Source organism: Empidonax traillii, unplaced genomic scaffold (assembly GCF_003031625.1).
Source record: "Empidonax traillii isolate 1590-97213 ecotype Southwest subspecies unplaced genomic scaffold, ASM303162v1 scaffold7:size3022706, whole genome shotgun sequence".
Lineage (NCBI taxonomy): Eukaryota > Metazoa > Chordata > Aves > Passeriformes > Tyrannidae > Empidonax > Empidonax traillii.
Genome location: NW_020955200.1, coordinates 2,272,357 through 2,291,722, shown reverse-complemented (window position 1 = coordinate 2,291,722; position 19,366 = coordinate 2,272,357). Strand labels below are relative to the sequence as shown.

Genomic DNA, 19,366 nt, shown 5'->3' with positions numbered 1-19,366 from the left:
GGCATTTTACAATAAATAACCTAGAACTAGATATTCCTCTGACTGAAAGTAAAAGGAGCCTCTATTATACGCCTGATGTCTGTGCTGACAATCCATCCAGGGAAAGACTACTGAAGTAGCTCTACAGGCATTGATTCAATCAGAAGTTTGATAGATGAGTGGCTTTCTGTAACCTATTTTATTTTATTAAGAGGGTCTTTCCAGATCTTAACAGCTGTAGAAATACTTTTTTCCTCTTGCAGGATATTTCTGCTATGTAACTAGAAATGAAAAAAGTATCACCTGCCCTGTCATGGGCTTTGTGAAACCCTTCATACATCAGCAACAGAAAGATCAGGAGAAAGAGCCAAAATTAAAATTTGCCAGAAAGAGACAGCTGTATATGTGACATGGTAGTGCTGTAGAAATTTTGAAGGAAGCTGTTATCTTTGAGCACACACAGATGGGCATGATCTACCCTGGTGCAAAACACTGCAGATGTAGCACAGAACAGCCAACCACTGGAAATGAGTAAATTTGTTTCAGAGCACTTTTAGGGTCCGGTGTCTCTTTTGGCAAGTTCATGAATCGGTAAAAATCCATCTGTAAGTAATAGTTAGCACTCTTTCATCTGCAAAGTACCTGTTTAGTAGTCTTGCTCAGTTTAAACTTGTGTGTGCTTGAATAATTCACCTTATTTCTGTTATTTCCTACGTTTTGAGAGTTTGCCTTGGTTAACTTGAAAATGAGGTAAAAGTGAATACACAGTTGTGATTCTAGGTTGTCTTTAGCAGACCACTTACATTTGTGTTCCAATTTTTTCATCTATGTATTAAAGACATTAATCTTTCAAGCATTGCTAAGTGTTTTTAAACAATTCTCAAAAAATGAAAGTTATCCAGGCCATGAATTGAAAGTGTTTTGTTATTCCTAGTTTTCTAACTTGCCTTTTTTCAGTGATTAATTGGTTTGGCTCGTATATTTTAGAAACCAGTGAGTATAACCAATCTTTTTTTCTCTACTACTGCCCTTGTTTCTGCAGTATGTACGTGTGTCTTTTGACACCAAGCCTGACCTTCTTCTGCATCTGATGACCAAAGAATGGCAACTTGAGCTCCCCAAACTTCTCATCTCTGTGCATGGGGGCCTTCAGAATTTTGAACTTCAGCCAAAACTCAAACAAGTCTTTGGAAAAGGCCTTATTAAGGCTGCCATGACAACTGGAGCATGGATATTCACTGGAGGAGTAAACACAGGTAACAGCAACATTGAAATAAAAGCAGTGGCATCTAAGAGACCTCATCACAGAAGAAAAGCAGGACGGATGAGATTAAGAAGCCATTCTGTGTTTTATTTTATTAGTAATTTCTGTACTATGTGCAAAAAAGAAAATGCCAAGTTCATACCAGCCTGGAAACTGGTATGAAACAGAATAAAAGGTTTGCTAAAGTATGAAAAGCACACAGTGGAGCTGAAAATATAGCCTCCTGTGAGGCAATTATATTAGTGTGTTGCCAGTGAAGTCTTTATAAAATCAACCATAAGCTGCAGGGAACCAAAGAAGTCAAACTCTTATTACACAAAACAGAATACATTTTCATCCAGGAAAGACCTATATTTTATCTTATAAGAGAATGTGAAATATGCAAGGAAAAACATTCTACTATTTGAATGTGGCAGAAAACTTTTTTCTTTCTTGTAGAGAGCTTGACCTAAATTTTTTGCTATTACTCTTTCAGCAAGAGCAATATTATTACCATTTCTATTTGAAGATCTGTAACATACTATATAGGTGTCCTAATGATTTAAGATAGCAGCTGGCCCAGCTCTGCTAGTAGACACCATGTAAGTTTTGGGAATAAGCTGCAAAACACAGGTCCCTAGACAAAGAAAGTTTGGCATTGAATTCTCAGTTACCCTCTCTGAAGGAGGTAGAAAGTAGAAGAGATTCAGGGGAAAGTTCTGCTAGGGATACATGCAAAAAGTTTTGAACTAAGACATGTACTTGTAAATTATATGTCATTCTCATTTGCTGCAGTAACAAAGCTATAATTTTTTACTTTAGGAATCTCACAGAGTGTATCTTCTTAGTGTCTCTGGAAAACAATGTAATCATTCTACCATGTGTTAATTTTAGTGCACTGTGAATCAACTCCTACATATTTGAATATAAATTCCTAATAGGTGTCTTGGGCTTACTAATTTCCAGACCACATCAAATTTAAAACAATATTCAGTTTTATCACTGCAGCAATGAGAATAGGATATAATCATATAGTATGCTGAGTTGGAAGGGACCCACAGGAATCACAGAGTCCAACTCCTGGCACTGCACAGGAGAGACCCAAGAGTCACACCGCATGCCTGAGATGTTGTCCAGACATTTCCTGAACTTGGCAGGCCTGGTGCTTGAAGAAAGCAGAGAAGACACATAGCTTCTGGAGGTTTAGATAAATAGTCAGACTTGCATATGTGTAATATGCCCCCCATCTCTTAAGAACAAGAGACAAAATCAGGTTAATGTTGGCCTTTGTACTGCGGTGATAATAACATTAGCTGCCAGATGCTCTTGTATGGCAAAGAGAGATAAAAAATTTAAATTAAAATGTAAATTTTATGTATAATGTGCATTAGAAAAATGCATGTGTTGTAATACTCGTATACTCTTAATGCAGTGGATGACCACAGGAACTGTAGAAATCAAACTACAGAAATTTTGTAATGCACAACTGCTTTATACCATTTTTCAAATCATCATAGTTGCAAGTGCCCAAACAATACAAATGAACCAGAAAAGCCAACATGAATAACTTATGTTTTTTCTGTAATCAGAAATTACCTAGACAAAAGAATGTACTTCAAGTGGCTCTGTATTGCTTAAAAAACATGTAACATCAGAAGCAGTTCTGTGATATCAGTTACCTCTCATTGCTGTCTTTCATTTCTGGAGCAAAGCAGTCGGTTGCTTCAGGTTTACATTTTCAAACTGTGAAGGTGAAAATTAATTTTGAAATTGTACCAATTGAGAATTTCTTAGTACGGTCTCTTTTGTTGACAATGAGTTTTAAAATTGGGTTTCTCTTAAGGAAAATTATAATTGAAAAATCCTGGAAAACTGCTGTTGGACTGAGAATCAGCAGTGTGACAGTGATAGCATACTTGGTTATATAAATTACTGACTGAATATTCATGTTATGCCAGAAGTTGATTATTCTAAATAGCAGGAATTTTTTGCACTCTGGACAGATTTTCTGCTTTAAATCCTGAACAAAAAGAAAACTCAGAAACTGAGAAACTCACAGGTCTGCTTCAGTGCACCCGCATCCTAAAAGTAGTTATGAATAGTCAGATTTTAAAAAACTATTTTATTAAAAGGAAGAAGGAATGACACTTTTTCTTTGCATAGAAGTATCCCTGAAACTGTTAAAGCTGGTCTAGATAAGCAAGGAGCACTTGGAAGAGAACTGGGGAGCAGTCATTCTCTCTATACTAATTTTTGTTTTCTCACTGATTCCCGGAGGGGGTTAATACTCTGCTGGAAGCTATCTCAGGTGACTGAGTTTGTTTGGAAAGCATGGTAAAATAGCTTAGTCACACAGTAGCGTAATGATGTTTTCACATTTCCATCCTTTATGGGACCATTTGTGCACAAGCTTCACTTTTGTGAGAGTTTGGGGAGATGGAGGTGGAGGAGGTCAGTTAGTTCCTATCCTTTCTATGCTGGAAAATGCACAAGTGCTTGCATGCATATCTATATGTTAGCACAAGTGCAGATCAGTACTCTGCATTCAACTGTCAATATCTTTATTCCTATTTCTAGAGCTGTGTATTTTTTTCTGGTTACTTCATATAGGTTTTCTTTTTATATTCAATAAAACAGATTTAAATAAATACCCTAATAAATAATAAAGATGAATAAACTCATAGCTTTATTTCACTGTAAGTGTAGGCATAGCTGTTCCCTAAAAGCAAGTCTATACTAAATCCATATGATAGTGAACAAAAAGGACATAATTTTGAATTTCTATTTTATGCTGTTTCTTTCCCAGGAGTCATTCGGCATGTTGGAGATGCACTGAAAGATCATGCCTCAAAATCTCGAGGGAAGATCTGCACCATCGGAATAGCTCCCTGGGGGATTGTGGAAAATCAAGAGGATCTGATTGGCAAAGATGTAAGCCCTATGTAGACGTAGATTACCTCCAATATCTATAAATCTTCCAGTTACTTTTCCTGTCCTCTCCATCCCTCACTTAACGATTCTTTTTTAGAATTATTGTCTGCAGAAAAAAATTAATATATACACAGGTTTTCTATTATAGTTGATGGTGATTTTGACATGGCAACAATAAAAATTCTTGCACTGTATGTTCTTTAAAAATAAATTATAAAGAAATTTCATTACATGCTATTCTTGGAAATATGATAAAGATTCATCCTTAGATGAACTCTATGAATTCTGAAAAGTGCCTAAGAAAACACGGATTGGAAGGCTTGAAGTCTGATTTATTTTTAAACAGTACTATAATGCATTGGCTAAATTCAGAATTGCAGACTGTCCTCCTTAAAATGTATTCCCTCCTGTGCATTTTTTTTTTTGATCTTATAAATGTATTATCTTATAGGAAGGATCTTATAAATGTATTGTACAGAGGATCAGACCTCAGTTCGCCTGCAGTCACTTTCTGAAGGACAGGGGAGATGTTTCTCCTACTCTTTCACATCATTCTTCTCTTTAAAACTATTAACAGAAAGATTAATGCCCTGATTTTAAATACATGAATAGTTTATCTACACTGGTTATGTGTTATCTGAAGCTTTTCTGAGCCCATTTTTTTTTTCACCTCTGGTTCATTCCCAAGCAATCTACTTGAGAACCAGTGACTAACTCTGAGTGGAGGAGATACAGTTTTCATTCTGCATAAAGAACTTTTTTCTTGTCTGCATTAGTCTAATCCATCATTCTCTGTATGTTCATCCATTAGCAAGTTGGGAAGGGAAAGAAGATTCAAGTATCAGTTAGGTCAGAGGAATTACAATGAGTATAAAGAAAATGATCCAACTGGAGTTCATTGCAATTCACTATTAAAGTACATCCATTAGAGGAAAATAATATTAGCATGAGGTTTTGTAGTCTAATACCACACAAACAAGCAGGATGGGACTTTGCAGCAGTAATTGAGTCACTAATGATCACTTCTGAGATGCAGTGCAGAAGGTGACTAGCAAAAATAGCCAAACAAAATGATGACTTGTATCTTCTTAAAGAAGTGTAAAGCACACATCAATTTCAAATAAGCAGTCTTTAGTGACCATGTGTGGAGTTTTGGAAACATTGCAAGAATGAGGAAATCAAGAAAGAACATCAAATTATGAATTTTTGGATTTTGGAACATTGTTTTTCCTTCCTTATTTATTTCCACCTGTTGGAAAGCTACCTACCTCTGTTCTCAGGTAGTCTGAGAGTCTGGAATTTGGAGAATAGGGAATCTGGAGCCTTCTTTTGCAGAAGGAGCTAAAGAAAGAAGTTGATTTCCACCATACTGGAACAGCTTCCCTGATTTCTGATTTCTTTAAAGCAATGCTTTCATCTGAATATCCTTCCAATTTCATGGGAAACCAAGCAGTTGCATGGTAATTTTGATTTTTTTTTAAAAAAAGCTTTCTTGTCAAATAAAAAAAATATTAATACTCTGATCATAGAAAGTGACAGAATTTTAATATATAATTAAGAATAACAATTTGGGTAAGGTCTTCTATTAATGCAGACACAATTATATCAGTAGGGTTACAATTACAGGGTCATCTCTAAGGACAAAAATATTTTGAAAAGTATCTTCAATAGACAAAATAAAAATTTGCCTCTGAACCTTCTAGCCCCCAGTATTTTCATAAAATTATTGATCAGAATATGATGTAATGTTTAGGCACTTCTGGTTTTATTCATGTCTAATGCACATGAAATGATACTACTTTATGCTTACCAATATTGAATTTCATCTTCCTAGTCCACTGAAATGTCTGTAAGTTTTTCACACTGATTAACCACAAATCCCTTATGACTGTGTTGAACAGAATATAACACAACTTGAGATAGATCATATAAGTCACTAAAACTTCTCAGTAACAGTCTTTGCAAAAATTAACTTTTCATTCTTACTGTGTTCACTCTCTTCCCTCCAGCTCTCCTCAGTTACTTAATGCCTCAAACCGCTTTCTCTTTTGTCCAATGCATGCAGTTTCTTTAGACGCACTTGGTGAGGAAGCTGTTTTGGAAGCTTTTTAAAAATCAAAGTGTACTATATTGACTGGCTCATTAGAGGTGAATGCTGTGAAATGAACCAAGAAGGGGAAATAGAAATAGTACCCTAAGCATGTAAAATGAATCATCATTAAGCAAGAAATAAAGGCCACAAAGGATTATATAGGGGGAAAGAAAGTCAACCAATAGTAAAAGACTTGTCAAACTCCAGCATCAATGTGGATTTATGCCTATATGCACTATGTCTAGTTAAATTATGATCAGAACTGAAGAGTTGTCAAAACATACCCTTCCAGCATCAGATAGACATAGGAAACTGTCACAGTCATGGGATTTTGAGAGCTATGGGGGGCAGAAGCGGGGAGCCATTGTCACTGCACATGCCCCATGACATGATGCCTCCCTGTGCCTCCTGGCAAGTCAGGCGTGCTCAGCAGAGATGCACCTCTGCTGACACTTCAGCCCGTGCCTGGCTGTGTGGATCTAGAAGTCATAGCTGAGGGGTTTTATTATATTTACCAGTCTGTCGAAATCAGTCAACCTTTGGGAATCCCAAGGGCTTTCTTCAGAGCCACAAAGAAAACTGACCAAGTTAAAGAAAATAATACTATTGTTTGCTATTTGTTATATTGTGATGATTAAAGATCCCTAAAGAGATGTCTTAGTCCAGTACTGTAAAAGCAATATAGCATAAAATAGTGCACCTCTTAACACTGTTAGATTCTAATTTAAAAAACAAAGCACACAAGGGAGTTAGTTGCCTTATTTCCTCATATTTTCTGATAGAACTGAGAAAGTGGCTTGTTGGCAGTGTAGAAAACTGTAATTATAAATAAGCTTTGTCCTACATACAGAACCATTCTCTCTTCTAAAAGAGTGAACTTTTTAAGTCTGTAGCATTCACATCTTTACTTTCAGGATCTGGTCAGTCCTCATTTGGGTTCAATACCTAGTAACCTCAGTAGGAGACCTGGGGCAGAGACAAGGACTGGCCTATTTGTAGCATATACTAGAATTTGGACAACTGTGCTACCAGGATCCTCTAAATTAAACCAGGAACTACATTGTTGCCTGGTGTGCCCCAGAACACTGAGGATGCAGAGATGGCTTGATTTGAACAGCAACTGTTACTTTTTGAGAAGCAAAGCATGCATCTCTCTCTGAGCTCTCTGTCTCAAATTCTTTGCCTTCACCTAGACTGCACAGATTCATGCACTGGTTCACATGGCACTTGCGTGCTTGTTGTCATGGTGAGTTACCCTGAGAGATTTTTCAAGTGCTGTCCCTATGTTGAGTGTCGTGCCCTCAGGGAGTCGAAGCAGAACAACAGTCCTTTTAATTCACGTTTTCTACCACCTCAGGGTGCAAAGGCAACTGCTGGGGTTAGCCCAGCTCCTCACCTATTGCCCTCAGCCCGTGCAGCATGAGTGCTACTTCTCAGCATGTCTGCTGTTGCATTCATTAAACTGTATTTGGAGGGGCTGTCTTGAGTGTAAATGCCTCTTTCAGCTCTGCAGAGGAAGACAGGGGAGCATTATTCCCTATTGTCAATGCAAGATTGGATGGGACTTTGAGCAATCTGGTCTAGTTTCCCTGACCATGACCAGGGGTTTTGGAACTAGGTGCTCTTTTAAGGTCACTGCGAACTCAAACCATTATATGATTCTGTGCATGCAGAAATAGGATGGGAATACAAAGGGTTTTTTCTAAACATTTCACTTGCCTGTAAAATGCAAGGAATTGAAAAGAACAAAGGAATTAGAACTGCAAGATTCAGAAATTGAAAATCTGCTGACTCTAGTGGAAAAGCAAATGATGTCAAGGAAATCACCTCAAAGGCTAGGATTTTCTTTCCTTCCTGAAGATTTTGCTTATCCTTTAATCAGGAAGAGCTTGACTCTGTGGTTTGAGAAATTTCATGGTTAAAAAAAAAAAATCAACTATTCAACCGTGCATGTTGTGAACAGTTGAATTGAAAATAATTGTAGTCTCATTTTTCCCTCTATAAATTCATTAATAATGAGATTCACCTTGTAGCTAAATGCAGAATAAAAGCATAGCCTTCTGATGTGTCCTGCAGCAACATTAATGAGTCAATGTGTGAAGCCTTTGGTGCTGCAACTCATTAGAACTACAAGTCAGGCTGCCCACAAAAAGTTTTGAGCTGTGGCTCTCAGCGGCAAAACCACAAGCTGTCAGTACAATTGCCTACACAGAAACTTGTAATCCTGCTGTGAATGGGCAACTCGAGGTGTTTCTCTACTAGCAGACCTTGCTGGTGTGTGCCGTCTATTTATTGAGAGATGGGGTGGGTATCAGTTTAAAATAATCTGACACTGTTTCAGTTTGAGGTTTTTTTGATTTTCAGTGTGTGAGAAAGAACCTTCCTTCTCTTTCTGACTATGCCATGGGATACATGGTTTCTGTATCTCAGAAGCTGGCTAATGAATATGTTCTGGCAGCATGTTGATATTTGTTATGTGCATCTGTAGAATAGGTTGTTACTAAGGAGACACAAAAAGATACTGTGTAAAAGTAATCTGAGCCAAAGCTATCACCTGTTCTCACAGTACAGTACCCTGAGTTACTGTTGGCCAACTGTCCTCTTGGTTTTCTCAGATCTATTTCCTCCCTTTGCAGGATGAACAGCTTACAGAGTACCCTCTGCGTGACAGTTTATAACAGCAAAGGAAGTCTAAGAGTTGACCAAAGTGTGACATTCTCAAGTGAAAATAATAGAGAGAGAGAGAGAGATCTGGCTAAAGAATTACTAACACATATTCTTTGTAAGGAATTATGTGTCAATTAAAGATCTCTTTAGAACTACAAAAGGAGAAAAGTTTAGGAAGAAATCAATAAGTTATCGTACTCTGTTTGGGAGTATTTATGTCAAATTTGGAGTGTATAATTTTGCACATTAAAAGCACCAGATATGAAAAATAAACAATGGCAGAACTGTGAAGAAAAATTTTTGCAGGTGAAGGATAGCCCATTTGAGTTTTCTAAGTTACAATGTCATTTCTTCAGCTATTACTTAATTTTACAAATTTTCAGGAGTTTTGTCTCTCCAAAAAAACAAGATACGTACAAAAAAGGCAGAGAGCAGTATTGCCAGAAAATCTTTGAAGGATCAGCCAGAATCCCTTGACGCAAGACCAACTCTTTTCTAATGTTAGTACAATCTTACTTATTACTCAATGGAGACCCACCAAGGTATCTGATAGCCAAATGTAGCCCAGTACTATTATTTGGTCTGTTTGGTAGCTATGGATGGGATACTCTGCAACAATTTGCTCTGTCTGCAGCAGAATTTCTCCTGATGAAATCAAATCAAGAAAAGTGTAGCAAACTCCTCTTTGAATGGAAACTTTCTAAAGTTGTTGTGAACACAAACAACTGCCTTTGTAGTAATGCTAAGAATGGGCCAATAGTTTTTTCCAAGAAAATTGAAAATGTGGTGTAATATCATGTGTACACCTCTCCAAGAGTAAAACGCACCTGTATTTGTTTGTCTTTAGAGGATATCCTGTGCCAGTGGCTCTGAATGAGCCAAAACTGGAGGCATCAAAATTTCAATCAGAGCTAAATGAGGATTTACTGCAATGCTAGTAAAAGTCAGCATCAGACAGGATGTGTGTGTGTGTGTGTGTGTGTGTGTGTGTGTGTTTAGTCACACAGATCTTTGGAGCACTGACCATCATTTGGATTTTACATGGAAACAATGGACATTGATGCTATTGAAACAGATTACCATGGAAAACCTTTTAAGCAGTGTCTGCATCTAAAAGGACAGTGTTAAGGTCATTTTCTACTTTATGTGTAGAAGACAGCAATGCTGAATGAAATACTTCAAATAACTTTGATTTTTTTCTTTTGTTTCATCTTGTCAGCTGGTATGTTGTAATTGATTTCATTCAGAGGTCTTTTCTATTTAGTACCTTTTTTTTTCCTTTTTCTCTAAAATGCAGGTGGTCCGACCATACCAGACAATGTCCAATCCCATGAGCAAGTTGACAGTGCTCAACAGTATGCATTCTCATTTTATTTTGGCTGACAATGGCACTACTGGTAAATACGGAGCTGAGGTGAAGCTTCGTAGACACCTGGAAAAGCACATTTCACTTCAGAAGATAAATACAAGTGAGTAACATTTGTCTTGTATTGCTTTATAATTGCAATTTTTAAAAAACCCACCGAGTATAAAGAAGCATTAAGTTCTGCATATTTTGGAGAGTAGTTCTACTATCTAAAATGGTGAGCATGACCTAATAAAAGCAAATACTGATAGGCAAAGATAACAAAATTTTGTTCTAGAGTACAGTGGGTAAAGGCACAACTCAAATAGCTGGATTTGCTTCTGGTAAGTTTCAAACAGTATTTCTCAAGGTTTAGATGCAACTTAAGTCTTTGATAGCTGCATCTCCTTCGAACTGTGTACAGTTAGGTTCTCCTTCATTTTGTAAAAAATATGATAAAATTAGTACAGTTAAAGAAAAGAGTGACAAAAAGTAAGGGAGAGTTCTTTATGATAAAAATCCTTTTCAGGTTAAATATTCATTGATATTTAGAGGCAGAAAGAGTTTTCCATGGAAGTGTTCCTATGCCTTGGCACTGCATTTATTAGTTTTTCCTAGGCTGCTGTCATTAGCCAAAGACAGAGGCAGAAAATGAGATTAGATGGTCCTTTCACCTCATCTTTTATGGTCCTAATGATATCACATCAAGATCAGACTGAATCCCCAGTTTTTCTCTGAAAGTTATATTTTTTCTTTTATATATGTAAAATAAGAAGTAAATAGTCACGTAAGTAAGCACTTCTGTTTGGATAAAATAAAATATGACATTTCAATACTAGTATTATTATTTCTGTAGTGTATACATGCTTACTTTATATGGGAAGCTAATTTCTGTTCTATTTTTAGTCTCACAAACAAACCTCAGTTTTGTACCCACATAAGATTTCTTTAGGAATGAAAACAGATATAATTTTTCCAAAGTGACAGCACAGCTTTTCTGCTGATAGCTGTCTTTAAACATGCAGTTCTGAAGAGTGGTGAAACTTTCTGTGATCTGGGCACTTGACAATGGGAATGAGACTAGAAAAAACATTTAGAGCCTTGAACATCAGATGATAAGGAATTATAGCCAGACCCAGTGGATGAGCCTCCAGACTTTGATGGTTCAAGTCAAATGCTGACCTGACTTCTTCAAACACCTACAAAAAATGAAAGATTTCTCTTTTCTGGTTTCTCTCTGCAGCACCCACACCCACACATATTCCCTCATACAGAAAGGAGTATGCATCTTCCTTTTCTCTTCACTCTTCTCTGTGACAGAGTATCTCTATCATTTAACCATTCCCTTCCAAATATCCGTCTTTTATAAACACAAAGGCCCTTGGATATCACAACACCTTCTCAAAATAGAAATGTGAAAAAATTGTTCAAAAGGAAGGCTGATAATAAGAATTGTACATCTCAGTCCGAAGTCGTCCAGAATGTTAGTGCCACATTTTGTTTTCCTTTGCTTTAAAGGAAGGTGACTGAGTCCTGACCACCCTCTAGCTAATAGGAAGTTGACCATATGGAGGAGAGAAAGACCACCTGCCTTGTTGGGTCAGCCAAACAGATGGCCACTTTCTAATGCCTTTCCTTACCCTCATTTCTAGCATATCGCTGCGTGCCATGGCATTGCTGCAAAGGATCTTTATCCGAGCGGGAGTGTGCAGCCATGCATATATGTCATTATTTACCATTGTCCAGTTCTAATGCAGAGTTGGGGAAAACACTGACAGCATCAGAATTTTGTTTGCTGGAGAGTCAGAAGAAGGTGCAGCTTTTAGTTAATCACCAAATGAAAGAGCCTCTTCTAGACAACAGAACAGATTTTAGAACTAGTAAACAATTGGTGACTTATTATTTCACAGCCTGTCCCTGGCTGCAATAGTGCTGCAAGTAGATTTTATTCTTATTTTTAAGCCTGCTTTTTACAGGCTACGCTTGTCATTTTTTTTTTAATTTACTTTCCTTTGCTTTGACTGTGTCTTTCTCCAGTGCAGGGATAACTCTCCTGGATATTTGGGATCACACACTATACACAAAAGGAAACTTAAAACTTGTTCTCACATATTAAAGACACAGAAAATTTAAGACAATATAGGGTCATTCAATATGTCAGATAATTCTGGAAAGCTCATTCAGTAGTATCAAATAAGTTGACTATTTAATAATAATTGTGATCAGCATCATCATAGTCATCATAATCTTGCCTTTTGCCCCTTATAAGCATTAGAGAAAAGATTTTATTGAATGCTCTGTTTTTCCTCTACATTTTTAGGTTTTGTTAAATCAATAGCTCTTATTTTTTCCACAGCAAATACTCAGGATTTAAAAAATGCTTTTCAGACAAGCAGAGGGCACAGTGACTCTGGTGGGTCAGTCTGAGTCTGCTGGTTCAGCACAGAGTCATTCAGTTTTGCAGTTAGCTAGAGGTCAACTTAATGCTATAATGCTCAGGGCAGACCTTTCTTATTTTCACAAGTGAAAACTGTTTTAACACAGCCCAGCAGCCATCTCTTGCAGTGAGACACAAGTTGCTTCAAACTCATGGAGTTTCAAAGCACATCATTTTGTAGTGATAAATGTTGAAAGTAAGAAGAGTTTTCCTGAACTGTTTCAGGATCCAAAGGAAATATTGAAAGTGATCTGCTCCAAACTGTTTCTGGTTTCCAGTTCACACAAACATTTAAAAATTGTTATAATTTTAAACAAAAAATTGGTGCTGAAACTTTACTGTATGCTGTCTGAAAGACAAACAGACCACAGGCATTGGAATCTGTATTTCATCTTCTTTGTAGAGTTGGTTAATGGAGTTGAGTTTCAGTATGCCTATGAGAAAAAATTACCTCTGACTAAAGAATTGATGGATAAAGTTGTGTGATTTGATTGGGTAGAGAAGGCAATTTAGACAGTGTAATATGTCAGCAATATCTATTCATGTGACCCGTGGACTTCCCTTTGTCATCCTATGCCTGAGAATATATGAAGGGGGCTGGGAAGGCAAAGGGACGTTCAACTGTCATCACTGGCATCTTCTCTGACCATTGTACCATCATCAAATGCATTGGAATTCTCATTCTGTTCAGATTTTTCCTTCATATTTTGTGCAGTCCTAGATACATTTTCATAACTACATATCTGTGAAGATCTGGGTACAGACTTCTTTCTAGGAGAGGAAGCCTACTGCAGGTTTGACTCCTGTGAAATTTGAGTAAAATGTAGAACTGATTGATTCATTTCAGATTTTGCAGGAGATTGAAAACTTGATATTGGTTGATCAGGCAATGGATACAAACGTATCTCAGAAAGGGCTGAGAAAATGCAAGAAAGTTAAAAATTGTTCTTGAAGTACGAACAAATACACAATAGATACACACAACTGGATCTATAAATTTCTTCCGTGGACTTGACTTTAAACAGATGAGTTTGTTGAAAATATATGTCTTTGATATGATTGATACAGGCAAAAAGGTACAGGTCATTTCAGCTCCCTAATGTTTGGACATCTTAGATTTATTGAATTCACAAAGCCATAAAACTAAGAAAAAGAGATTTATCCATTTTAGCCAAATTTCTGCCATTCTGTGTCTCACCTGTTGTATCAGATATTTTGACAAATATACAAAATTTGACAAGGAAATGCTCCTTAATATGTAATATGAGGTAGTAATAAAATCTGATTGTGTTACTGTGATGACTTTCTAAAGTGGTCCCTACAATATATGGTAGTGCTCACATCCAAAATGAGACAGGGAAGGTACTGAGGAATATTAGACGGAATGTGAGAATTTCTGAAACTGTAGTTGCTCCTATGACTCTCAGGCCATTGCCTATAGATGATGAGCTCCACAAAGAGTGAAACCAGTTAGGTCCTGTAGTGCTAGCCTAATGAGCAGTTGACTGCAATGACAGATAGGGTATGTTTTGACTGAAATCCAAGAGGGTTCTTGAGTGTGTCTTTGAACTTACAGTGCCAGCTTTGAACAACATATTGTATTGTATTGAAAGTATCCAAGTTGGTTATTAATTGAATGCTTTTGAGGCTCACAAATCCCAGCATTTAGTCTTATCTGCACTCTTCCCATGTCATGTTTCTTCTGCGGACTCTGAGAACTTTGTCATTTTGCAAAGACAAGTATGAAAATCAAAAGGTGGTATCACAATTTTTTTTGATTTTTATTTCCTTTGGAGAAGTTTTTTATATCAGCTCAATATTAAATGAAGATATAGTTCCAGATATTGGGTCCATGGATTTGTCTGTGAATGCCACATTTGCTAGCATGGCAGATACATCATTAGGCAGATTTAGAGAGGTGAGGAAGGAGCACTGAACAAATAAAAATGAGAGTGAAAGTAGCAAGGTGAGTCAGAAGAGAAGGGAGAACAGACTGGGACAAGTGTAATGCGATCATACTCTTAGTCAAGAGGAGAATTAAAAATAGAGGAGCTAAAAGAAGATTATGGATTAAACAGAAGGAGAGAGAGAGGAAGTGAAAATGTGATTAGGATACCAAAAAGAAAATTAGAAAGATGAGAATGCAGAGTGGAAGTGACCATAAAGTGGTCAAACATAACAAAGAGAATGAATGCAAACTACAAAGGAAAAAAATAAAGATGAACAAAATAAAATTTATACTAGTAATTCTAAAATGTGTTTGGGAAGCATGAAAATTAAAAGGAGATTATAGCAAGTGGTATTCGACAAGCCTATAGTAGAAAAGTCAAAAAATAAATTGACAAGAAAAAATAAGTCAAACGGTTGTGAGCTTTCTTTTATTAGCAATAGTTCTGTGTCATTCTGTCACAAATAATCCCTTAGTTCAGTGAATTTCTGAAACACAGCAAATAATTTTAGAATTTGTTGTATTGGTTTACCAGATCAGTTTGATTTCTCTAGACATAGAGCATGTAATGAGCCTTCAAACAAGTGAAAGTTCCACTTAGTTTCTGAATATAAAAAACTGTTAAGGTTGTCTGGAAAAGGGTAGAAAGAGTTTGAGCCTCTTTTTTTCTTTTTGTGTTTTTCCTTTTTTTTTTTTTTTTTAACCTTTAAGCTTCTCTGCTCTTATTATTGAGCAGTTCTTTAAGGATTAAAAGCAATTGCCATCCAATCTTTGCCATATCAGGAATAAATAGTTCTGCTCTAGGGAAACAGTGAGGAAAAAGAAGAACTGAGTGTGAAAAGTGCAGCTATGTGAAGTTAAGTTTTAACTGGTTGTGACATCTGGGAGACGTTCCTGTACTTCTGGTAAATATGACCCAGCACCCCTTTCCATCACCTTGTGAGGGAAAGCTGCATTCCCTTTTTTCCAGTCATGTTCACATAGTATTTAATAATGTAATTGTCCTAGTGGTAAGCATATTGCAGCTGTGATTTGCAGAGCAGGGGGACACAGATCTATTGCAGAGCTGGGAGACACAGGTCATCTTATCTATTTGTGATTGTTATTGATATTTTAGCCAAAAAGTTTTCATACACATCAGGAACTGTTTTCAAAGGGACTTGAAGGCTGAAAACAGCTGTCTGGAAAAAATATAAAAATGGTAATGTATTTCAGTGTAACCTAACAGGAAGCATCTGGATTATTTTTGGATATTATTATTTTCTCTATCACAATTTAGCCTTTCTGAGCCAGTTCAGACCGCAGGAAGTACCATATAGATGTTCAGAAGTGATGCAGATACACATTTGTGTGGTCAAACCTTTTAACAACCATTGTAAATCCAATACCATATAAAATCTTTTTAAGCATCAATTACCCTGCAGTTAGACAAGCTGTATTAACAACCAAAGACCAATATTTGTTGATTCTGTGTTACTATAAGGCAAATACTAGTTCATAAATTAAAGATAATTTTCCTCAAACTTTTAAGCTTGCACTAGGTGGACTTCTGCTTATTAAAATTCCAGGGCATGTTCGATTTTTTGTCCATTCTGTGTAGGTACCTCTCACTAGGGTTTCTAAGTACTATGCAATTACTTGGACCAAAATGTTTCTGAAGGCCACAGATTTTGTGGGGTGTATTTCCTTCAGCCATTGTTGATACATCACACTGCTGCATACTCTGCTTGCCCCATGAAGCATAGCAATACCCTGGAAGTGGGACTTTTAGGACTTTTGAGCTAAGGAGTTTCTTTGGTTCTGTAACTTACCAGAAACCCAAAGTTCCAATTTGAGTTTCAAGACACCTTAAGCCTCATAAAGAAATCATAAAGAAATGCTTTTTTTCCTGTTTCAGATACAAATGATTAATGCTTCTTTGGTAAACTTTCCCTCAAAAAATTGTAGTTCGTCATATATATTTAGGTTAAAACTAAGACCAGATCTGATCAAACTGTTGTTCAAAGCTGTCAAAGATCATGTAAACACATAAATATTTTGATTGAACTTCACAACACATGATCAGTTTTCCACCAACAATAAATAATCTTTGTGTTATAAAGTCCTGAAGTATAAACCCATCTGTTGAATTAATGGCCTGTACCTTGGAATATGTCATCTGTTTGATGCAATTAAGGGTTTTTTGCACTATAAAGTATTTCTGCTAAACGGTCTGTGCAGAATGGTCTGAGAGCACTGTGCACAAGCAAACATGGCTCGTGTTTTTGGACTTGTTTATTTGTCAACCAGTAAGAGAGCATTGAGTTTACCACCTTCAAAAGCCATTATCCTGACAGAATTCTGCAGTTAAAATGATATCTCTTGCCCAGAAATGGTAAACCTTTTGCAGGATGTACTCTACTTAGATGTCTGAAACAAATATAAAGTGTGTCATAGAAACTTTCTGCTGCTGAATCTGTTAAGTCATTATCTGAAACAGGTGCATGAAAACCTAGTGGAGAAACCTGCTAATTTATATACCCCACCACCTACAGTACGTCCAGGTCCAGGAAGGTTTAGTAACCTGTGGACCCCTAAAGGGTAGTGCTCTGCAAAACTGTAGAGGGTCCTTGATCATGCAAATATACTTCTTTCATGAAGACCTGCTGAGCCATTCCAGCTCAGTGATACCTTATACATCCCTATCCATGCCTATGGTAGGTTCGAGATTTCTAGGAAGGGTGAGAACCCTGTTTGCACAGATTGGAAACTGCACAAATGAGCAGTGTGTGCTTTGAGGAAAAGACTTTGAGTTGTCAGGTGGACTGCACATGCTGTGTGAAGGTTTGTGGAGGCTTCCTTTCCCCCTCCTTTGGGACAGTTTGGACGCACTGAGGATATACAAGCTGTCTCTGTCTTGTATGTACCATAAGTGTGGATAACTTGCTCTAAGCTGCACACCATGTATGAGATGTGACATATGTTTCCAGCTGTATACCACTTCCGTGCTAGCCACAATGCAGTAACCTCTCCAGAGGGACAGACACAGGCTCCAACATGACCAAACAAATCCAAATAATTACAAGATTCTCCAGTCAGCATTTCCAGATAGAAAAAAGAAAGGAACGTAGGGAAACTCACCCCAACGCATCTAGCCTGATGAAGGAGCAAAGGTGGCCAGCAGGAAATCAACCCAGATGTGCCTACCACACCCTCCGGTAAAATGCAGAAATTAGAGACATTTCTGTCTGGTACAATGAACTAGAGGCTTTCAGTTTTATTTGTCTGAACTCAGGGCTGAACTTAGAGATAGTACACAACACAGTGATATGTCCCAGTTACTCTTATAAGCATGCTTAAAAACATGTGTAGCAAATGCATTTTGTAGTAAATGTGGCGTTTTATTCACTTGTTGGTCTATAAAAACGTGGGTAGCTCATGTTTAGCTCTTCATAAAAAGAATTAGTAATAATTTATGAGACAGTTATACATTATTTATAAATATACTCACAGTATAAAATATTCATGTTTTTCCAAGAACTGGGAAAACAAAGTAGGGCTTCTGCAAGGCATAGCAGATTTTTTTTAATCCGTTTTCACACAGTACAGACATAATGCAGCTTTTCCTTTCTTCCATTTCCAAATTCATTCATTTCTTCTAGTTTATTATTTTAATTTACATATGCGTGCACTACTTCTACATCAAGGGGAAAATTTTTTTTTTTTTTGGTATAATAACATGAAGGCCTACAAGTTGCCACTGGTGCACATTAGGAAAAATGTTCTGATACATACATACCTTCCTGGAATCACAATTACTGGAAAGTCTCTCACTGGTTTTGTTACTGGCCACAAAGACAATAACACAGTAATGAAGCTTTAAGTTGGTTGTATAAATATTTGTCACAATATTGCATTCTAATTTATGATACTGTACCAGCAATACCTGGCACTGTGAATAACTTATCAATCTAGTCTACCCTGTAAAAAATCCATACTTAGTGAAATACTCAAAATACAAGTTATTGTTCTAGAGATTAACATAGTGTTGAGCCTCAGGTCTTTGGTACTGTTTCTTCTTTTTTTTTTTTTTTTAAGGTGAGACAGGATGTGATACATAGTGCTGTGCTCTAGTAACCATGGTGGTAGTAGATCAAGGGTTGGACTTGCTGATCTCAGAGGTTCTTTCCAACCCAGCTGATTCTATGATTCTTTTTGCATAAATCACTATATTGAATGAAAATAATAACACTGTTTCATCCATATTCTGTTAATGAAGTCATGAGAGACTACCTGTCTTTTTTGCATTAATAGTGGGAGTACTAAGAATTCAGTATGTGAATTGAAGATTTTATTAAATGAGAAATAGTAATATGCCAGTTCATGTGAGACATTTCATACATAGCTGCTCTTGAATACAAGCTGAGTATTTCTTTTGAAAATTATTTTTAGTAGCATAGAGTACATATTGAGAGACTGCTCTTAAGTGTGAAAAATCTTTGATTGTGGAATCAGATCTTTACTGTCTTGAAGCTTAAGTATAATTTACCAAGCCATAAATGTCACAGTGATAACACAGCAGTCAGCATTCACAGCTATTATCAAGTCCACAGATATGCTGTTAAACAAGAATGTTTCTCCATCATCAAAAAAGAAAATGAAAAAAGATTTGCTGAAACCAAAGCTCATCCTAGAAATGCTGAAACAACAATGAACTAAATAAACCCTCCATGTATTACAGATTT

At 36.7% G+C, this 19,366-nt stretch overlaps 1 protein-coding gene across 6 annotated transcripts in view; it reads left to right on the top strand.

Annotated features, from left to right (window-relative positions):
• Window positions 1–19,366, top strand: part of TRPM3 (transient receptor potential cation channel subfamily M member 3) — a 411,660-nt gene that overhangs the window by 289,534 nt on the left and 102,760 nt on the right. For all 6 annotated transcript variants that reach the window (XM_027881877.1, XM_027881862.1, XM_027881869.1 and 3 more), the window contains exons 4-6: window positions 1,022–1,235; window positions 4,029–4,153; window positions 10,210–10,381. In XM_027881877.1, coding sequence (XP_027737678.1) covers window positions 1,022–1,235; window positions 4,029–4,153; window positions 10,210–10,381 — 511 coding nt within the window. The remainder of the gene's footprint in view (window positions 1–1,021; window positions 1,236–4,028; window positions 4,154–10,209; window positions 10,382–19,366) is intronic.